Genomic DNA, 8,362 nt, shown 5'->3' with positions numbered 1-8,362 from the left:
CGTGGAGTACAGAGGTAGTCTTTCCAAGCAGAGCAAATCTGTCAGAAGCTGAAAGAAGAAAATTTGAATCAGTCTGCTTGAGAGAAGACAATTTGAATCAGTCAGCTTGGAGAGGAGTTTGAAGCAGAGCAGTTGAATTGAACCAGGCAACCAGAGTTCAGAAAGAGCTAGAAAGAGTAAGTTTATTCAGCAGTAAGTCTCAGACAGAGGCTGGAAGCTAAAGCCTCTGAGGTCTGAGCTTGTAGCACAGAGGCTAGAAGCTTCCAGTCTTAGGCCCAGGGATAGTTAGATAGAACTCAGCCCAAACCAAGTATCTGTAAAGCTTAGGTATGGTATGGCTCTTATCTCAGAAGTTCATCTGAGAAAAATATGAGACATTTGCACTTTTAATTTTAACTGCTTCCTTGAATTATTCATACAAATATGTAATGTGTGTTTTACCTTTTCAAAAATATTGATTGATTGATTGATTGATTGATTGATCGATCGATTGATTGAATGTGTATGTGTATATGCCTGATTATATATCCATACAGCACACATGGGTGTTAGGATCTGAACCAAGGTCCTCTGCAAGAGTAGTAATTGTTCATAACTGCTGAGCCATATCTCTAGCCCCATATACAATGTATCTTAATCATATCTAAACTCCACCTTCCTTTTTGCTCCCACTGGGACCTCTCCTAACACTTATCTCTCTCAACTTCATGTTCTGTTTATGATCCCTAAATCACTTTTAATTGAAAATTCATACAATACATTCTTATCACAGTTTCTCTTCTTCCCCTCCCTTCCCTGGCCATCCAATGCTACACCTTCTTTCTTTTCAATTAGAAAACAGACAGATGGAAAACACATCATAATGATAATAATAATTTTAAAAATGAAAAGGCACAAAACCCACATATAAAAAATCTACACAACCAGAAAACGGAAAACTGTTAATATAAAAGCTGTGAGGTAGAAAGTAAGGCAAAAAATGCCCAAGAAAGCAATATGAGACCAAATAGCTATAAAAACACTATTGAGTTCATTTTGTAATGGGCATTTACTGCTGGGCATAAGGCCTACAGTTAAATGTGGTTTATATATCCAGTGAGGCTCCACAGGAGAAAACAGTTTTCCTTTGGAAGTGGTTATCACTTGGAGATAGCTCCTTGGTTACTTTGTCCTGTTTATTTCCTTCTCTTAGTGCTGGGACTCTGTCCTTGCAACCTATACAGATCCTATGTATGCTTCCACAGTCTCTGTGACTTCATATGTGTCTATTAGTGTTGGTTCTGGAAGTAAAAGTTTTCTTGATGTACCCACCCCCTCTGGCTTTGACACTCTTTCTGCCATCTCTTCTGCATGGCTTCCTGATCCCTGAGTAGAAAAGTTTGATGAAGACATCCATCCCATTTAGGACTGAGTATTCTAAAGTCTCTCACTCTCTGCACATTGTCCAGTTATGGTCTCTGGGTTAGTTCCCCTGAACTACACAAGAAACAGTATGAAGACAGAATAAGACACTGATTTGAATCTTCACCTGGTGTAGTCACTCCCTTGTTGTTTTTTAAAAATTACCGTAAGGCCATCTACTGGGATATAGTCAACCTATATATATTTTCTTTTTTTTTTAATTTTTAATATTTTTATTGCATATTTCCTCAATTACATTTCCAATGCTATCCCAAAAGTCCCCCATAGCGCCCCCCACTTCCCTACCCACCCATTCCCATTCTTTTGGCCCTGGCATTCCCCTATATTGGGGCATATAAAGTTTGCAAGTCCAATGGGCCTCTCTTTCCATTGATGGCCGACTAGGTCATCTTTCGATACATATGCAGCTAGAGACAAGAGCTCCAGGGTTCTGGTTAGTACATCATGTTGTTCCAACAATAGGGTTGCAGATCCCTTTAGCTCCTTGGGTACTTTCTCTAGCTTCTCCATTGGGAGCCCTGTGATACATCCAATAGCTGACTGTGAACATCCACTCCTGTGTTTGCTAGGCCCCGGCATCGTCTCACAAGAGACAGCTATATTTGGGTCCTTTCAGCAAAATCTTGCTAGTGTATGCAATGGTGTCAGCGTTTAGAAGCTGATTATGGGATGGATCCCTGGATACGGCAGTCTCTAAATGGTCCATCCTTTCATCACAGCTACGAACTTTGACTCTGTAACTCCTTCCCTGGGTGTTTTGTTCCCAAATCTAAGAAGGTGCACAGTGTCCACACTTTGGTCTTCATTCTTCTAGAGTTTCATGCGTTTAGCAAATTGTATCTTATATCTTGGGTATCCTAAGTTTTGGGCTAATATCCACTTATCAGTGAATACATATTGTGTGAGTTCTTTTGTGATTGTGTTACTTCACTCAAGATGATGTCCTCCAGGTCCATCCATTTGGCTAGGAATTTCATAAATTCATTCTTTTTAATAGCTGAGTAGTACTCCATTGTGTAAATGTACCATAATTTCTGTATCCATTCCTCTGTTGAGGGACATCTGGGTTCTTTCCAGCTTCTGGCTATTATAAATAGGACTGCTATGAACAGAGTGGAGCATGTGTCCTTCTTACCGGTTGGGACATCTTCTGGATATATGCCCAGGAGAGGTATTGCTGGATCCTCCGGTAGTACTATGTCCAATTTTCTGAGGAACTGCAAGACTGATTTCCAGAGTGGTTGTACAAGCTTGCAATCCCACCAACAATGGAGGAGTGTTCCTCTTTCTCCACATCCTCGCCAGCATCTGCTGTCACCTGAATTTTTGATCTTAGCCATTCTGACTGGTGTGAGGTGGAATCTCAGGGTTGTTTTGATTTGCATTTCCCTGATGATTAAGGATGTTGAACATTTTTTCAGGTGCTTCTCTGCCATTAGGTATTCCTCAGGTGAGAATTCTTTGTTCAGTTCTGGGCCCCATTTTTTAATGGGGTTATTTGACTTTCTGGAGTCCACCTTCTTGAGTTCTTTATATATATTGGATATTAGTCCCTTATCTGATTTAGGATAGGTGAAGATCCTTTCCCAATCTGTTGGTGGTTTTTTTTGTCTTATTGATGGTGTCTTTAGCCTTGCAGAAGTTTTGTAGTTTCATGAGGTCCCACTTGTCAATTCTCGATCTTACAGCACAAGCCATTACTGTTCTATTCAGGAATTTTTCCCCTGTGCCCATATCTTCAAGGCTTTTCCCCACTTTCTCCTCTATAAGTTTCAGTGTCTCTGGTTTTATGTGAAGTTCCTTGATCCACTTAGACTTGACCTTAGTACAAGGAGATAGGAATGGATCGATTCGCATTCTTCTACATGTTAACAACCAGTTGTGCCAGCACCATTTGTTGAAAATGCTGTCTTTCTTCCACTGGATGTTTTTAGCTCCCTTGTCGAAGATCAAGTGACTGTAGGTGTGTGGGTTCATTTCTGGGTCTTCAATTCTATTCCATTGGTCTATTTGTCTGTCACTATACCAGTACCATGCAGTTTTTATCACAATTGCTCTGTAGTAGAGCTTTTGGTCCGGCATGGTGATTCCACCAGAGGTTCTTTTATCCTTGAGAAGAGTTTTTGCTATCCTAGGTTTTTTGTTATTCCAGATGAATTTGCAGATTGCACTTTCTAATTCGTTGAAGAATTGATTTGGAATTTTGATGGGGATTGCATTGAATCTGTAGATTGCTTTTAGCAAGATAGCCATTTTTACAATGTTGATCCTGCCAATCCATGAGCATGGGAGATCTTTCCATCTTCTGAGATCTTCTAGAATTTCTTTCTTCAGAGACTTGAAGTTTTTATTATACAGATCTTTCACTTCCTTAGTTAGAGTCACGCCAAGATATTTTATATTATTTGTGACTATTGAGAAGGGTGTTGTTTCCCTAATTTCTTTCTCAGCCTGTTTATTCTTTGTGTAGAGAAAGGCCATTGATTTGTTTGAGTTAATTTTATATCCAGCTACTTCACCGAAGCTGTTTATCAGGCTTAGGAGTTCTCTGGTGGAATTTTTAGGGTCACTTATATATACTATCATATCATCTGCAAAGAGTGATAGTTTGACTTCATCTTTTCCAATTTGTATCCCTTTGATCTCCTTTTGTTGTCGAATTGCTCTGGCTAGGACTTCAAGTACAATGTTGAATAGGTATGGAGAAAGTGGACAGCCTTGTCTTGTCCCTGATTTTAGAGGGATTGCTTCAAGCTTCTCACCATTTACTTTGATGTTGGCTACTGGTTTGCTGTAGATTGCTTTTATCATGTTTAGTTATGGGCCTTGAATTCCTGATCTTTCCAAGACTTTTATCATGAATGGGTGTTGGATCTTGTCAAATGCTTTCTCTGCATCTAACGAGATGACCATGTGGTTTTTGTCTTTGAGTTTGTTTATATACTGGATTACGTTGATGGATTTCCGTATATTGAACCATCCCTGCATCCCTGGGATGAAACCTACTTGGTCAGGATGGATGATTGTTTTGATGTGTTCTTGGATTCGGTTAGCAAGAACTTTATTGAGGATTTTGGCATCAATATTCATAAGGGATATTGGTCTGAAGTTTTCTATCTTTGTTGGGTCTTTTTGTGGTTTAGGTATCAGAGTAATTGTGGCTTCATAGAATGAGTTGGGTAGAGTACCTTCTGTTTCTATTTTGTGGAATAGTTTGTGAAGAACTGGGATTAGATCTTCTTTGAAGGTCTGATAGAACTCTGCACTAAATCCATCTGGTCCTGGGCTTTTTTTAGTTGGGAGACTATTAATGACTGCTTCTATTTCTTTGGGGGATATAGGGCTGTTTAGATCATTAACCTGATCTTGATTCAACTTTGGTACCTGGTATCTGTCTAGGAACTTCTCCATTTCATCCAGGTTCTCCAGTTTTGTTGAGTATAGCCTTTGGTAGAAGGATCTGATGGTGTTTTGGATGTCTTCAGGATCTGTTGTTATGTCTCCTTTTTCATTTCTGATTTTGTTAATTAGGATGCTTTCCCTGTGCCCTCTAGTGAGTCTGGCTAAGGGTTTATCTATCTTGTTGATTTTCTCAAAGAACCAGCTCCTTGATTGGTTGATTCTTTGAATAGTTTTTCTTGTTTCCACTTGGTTGATTTCGCCCCTGAGTTTGATTATTTCCTGCCGTCTACTCCTCTTGGGTAAATTTGCTTCCTTTTGTTCTAGTGCTTTTAGGTGTGTTGTCAAGCTGCTAATGTGTGCTCTCTCTAGTTTCCTTTTGGAGGCACTCAGAGCTATGAGTTTTCCTCTTAGAAATGCTTTCATTGCGTCCCATAAGTTTGGGTATGTTGTGGCTTCATTTTCATTGAACTCTAAAAAGTCCTTAATTTCTTTCTTTATTCCTTCCTTGACCAAGGTATCATTGAGAAGAGTGTTGTTCAGTTTCCACGTGAAGGTTGGCTTTCTATTATTTATTTTGTTATTGAAGATCAGCCTTGTCCTTTGAGTAGAAGTCAAATAGAGGATTGGGCAAACTACAGCAACCCTCTCTCTGATTTCAGGTTCTCCTGTAGGAACATGCTTCAATACAATCAGAGCCCACATATGCCCCAAGATCCCTCCTTGCATTCAGAATTCCAAATGTCTTCAAGTGTACCCATAGAAACCAGTTTTCAAATGCATCAAGAGCCTGCAAGGAATTTGCCTTTCCAAGTGTGCCAGAGTCCTCTAGTGATCCCAAGAAGTTCAATGCAATCAAGTCTTTCAGTCCCTGAAAGGGACCTATGTCCGCAAGAGTCCCCGCAAGAGTCCCAAGGTCCTTCAAGAAAATCAAGTATACAAATGCAACCAGGTCTTGTAATGGACCCAGGTTTACCAATTCTGAGAAGCCTCTTAATGCATTCAAGTCATCAGATACCTTCAAGATCCTCAGTGAGATCTGGTTTCCAGGGTTCTCTAGGACCTATGGTGCGGTCCCCTAGTTATGGTGACCGACGAATCAGCCTTGTGACTCCAAGGAAGCACCGGAAAATACGCACTGTATACACCGAGGAACAAAAGTGTGTGCTGCAAAAACATTTTCATAAGTGCACATACCCAAACCGGGAGCAATGCATGGCACTGGCGGTTTTGGTTGGTGTCACAGCCAATGACATCCAGATCTGGTTCAAGAACCACAGGGCTAAGTCCAAGCGGGCGAGTCTCCAGAATGTTCCAGCAGCACTGCCAGAGACAAATGGAAGCTCTGAAGCTGTTTCTGAGTCAGTCCACTTTCCTGATTCCTTACCTGTTGTTGCTTCTGACAATGGAGAGTCCATGTGGTCAGGCACATTTGGTGAGGATTCCATTCCCAACCTCAACTGCAGCCAGGAATCTTCTCTGCCTCATTATCAGGCCTGTGATAGTGCCAGGTGTTGTCCGCAAGAATACCTGCTTGATGGCCATGCCCCTGTTACAGCTTGGAACTCTGGTCAATCAGCAGCAGTTGAAGTCCAGACTGTCCTAGCAGTAGCTGAAGCTCCAGTCGTCATGGTAGCTTCCACCCAAGGTCCAGAGTATGCTCAAGATTCAAGTCCATCCACAGAGGAGCTCTGGCAACGGGTTCTTGAAGACTTTGATGAGTTGGAGGATTGAGATACACCCCCATAAAACACCTCTCACCCCCCTTGACTTATCCAGGCCTTTATAGAAAGGAAGATGTTTGTTAGTGTATTTGGAGAAATTAAGTAGGCCTATCTGTAGTAGTTTCATGTCACTGGTTTATATAGTGGGATTGTTTAAAAAACATGGAAAATATTCCTTCCTTATTGTTGAATTACATATTCTTTAAATAAAAGAAAGAAAACATTTACTGGAAAAAAAAAAAAAAAGAAGATCAGCCTTAGTCCATGGTGATCTGATAGGATGCATGGGACAATTTCAATATTTTTGTATCTGTTGAGGCCTGTTTTGTGACCAATTATGTGGTCAATTTTGGAGAAGGTACCATGAGGTGCTGAGAAGAAGGTATATCCTTTTGTTTTAGGATAGAATGTTCTGTAGATATCTGCCAGATCCATTTGATTCATAATTTCTCTCAGTTTCTCTGTGTCCCTGTTTAGTTTCTGTTTCCATGATCTGTCCATTGGTGAAAGTGGTGTGTTGAAGTCTCCCACTATTATTGTGTGAGGTGCAATGTGTGCTTTGAGATTTACTAAAGTTTCTTTAATGAATGTGGCTGCCTTTGTATTTGGAGCATAGATATTCAGGATTGATAGTTCCTCTTGGAGGATTTTACCTTTGATGAGTATGAAGTGTCCCTCCCTGTCTTTTTTAATGACTTTGGGTTGGAAGTCAATCTTATCAGATATTAGAATGGCTACTCCAGCTTGTTTCTTCATACCATTTGCTTGGAAAATTGTTTTCCAGCCTTTCATTCTGAGGTAGTGTCTATCTTTTTCTCTGAGATGGGTTTCCTGTAAGCAGCAAAATGTTGGGTCTTGTTTGTGTAGCCAGTTTGTTAGTCTATGTCTTTTTATCGGGGAGTTGAGTCCATTGATATTAAGAGATATTAAGGAAAGGTAATTGTTGTTTCCTGTTATTTTTGTTGTTAAAGTTGGCATTCTGTTCTTGTGGCTGTCTTCTTTTAGGTTTGTTGAGGGATTACCTTCTTGTTGTTTCTAGGGCGTGGTTCCTGTCCTTTTATTGGTTTTTTTTCTGTTATTATCCTTTGAAGGGCTGGATTCCTGGAGAGATAATGTGTGAATTTGGTTTTGTCGTGGAATACTTTGGTTTCTCCATCTATGTTAATTGAGAGTTTGGCTGGGTATAGTAGCCTCGGCTGGAATTTGTGTTCTTTTAGTGTCTGTATAACATCCGTCCAGGATCTTCTGGCTTTCATAGTCTCTGGTGAAAAATCTGGTGTAATTCTGATAGGCTTGCCTTTATATGTTACTTGGCCTTTTTTTCTTACTGCTTTTAGTATTCTATCTTTATTCAGAGCATTTGTTGTTCTGATTATTATGTGTAGGGAGGTATTTCTTTTCTGGTCCAGTCTATTTGGAGTTCTGTAGGCTTCTTGTATGTTCATGGGCATCTCTTTCTTTAGATTTGGGAAGTTTTCTTCTATAATTTTGTTGAAGATGTTTGCTGGTCCTTTGAGTTGAAAATCTTCATTCTCATCCACTCCTATTATCCGTAGGTTTGGTCTTCTCATTGTGTCCTGTATTTCTTGGATGTTTTGAGTTAGGATCTTTTTGCATTTTACATTTTCCTTGATTGTTGTGCCGATGTTCTCTATGGAATCTTCTGCACCTGAGATTCTCTCTTCCATCTCTTGTATTCTGTTGCTGATGCTGGTATCTATGTTTCCAGATTTCTTTCCTAGGGTTTCTATCTCCAGTGTTGCCTCATTTTGGGTTTTCTTTATTGTGTCTACTTCCCTTTTTAGGTCTAGTATGGT

General features: G+C 40.0%; 1 protein-coding gene across 1 annotated transcript; it reads left to right on the top strand.

Moving 5' to 3' along the window:
- Nucleotides 1-5,499: 5,499 nt before the first annotated feature.
- On the top strand, nt 5,500-6,555 carry LOC147004801 (oocyte-specific homeobox protein 6). The gene has a single exon (XM_085837767.1). It carries the CDS (start codon nt 5,500-5,502, stop codon nt 6,553-6,555), a length of 1,056 nt encoding a protein of 351 aa, XP_085693893.1.
- Nucleotides 6,556-8,362: the final 1,807 nt, after the last annotated feature.

Source organism: Mus caroli, unplaced genomic scaffold, assembly GCF_978045245.1.
Source record: "Mus caroli unplaced genomic scaffold, Mus_caroli_1 scaffold_5, whole genome shotgun sequence".
NCBI classification, from domain to species: domain Eukaryota; kingdom Metazoa; phylum Chordata; class Mammalia; order Rodentia; family Muridae; genus Mus; species Mus caroli.
Note: the sequence above shows the minus strand (reverse complement) of the source record. Positions and strands in the feature narration are given on the sequence as shown.

Excerpts from the sequence above, each read along its gene's own strand:
- LOC147004801 (XM_085837767.1), top strand. The coding sequence starts at position 5,500 with ATGCTTCAATACAATCAGAGCCCACATATGCCCCAAGATCCCTCCTTG.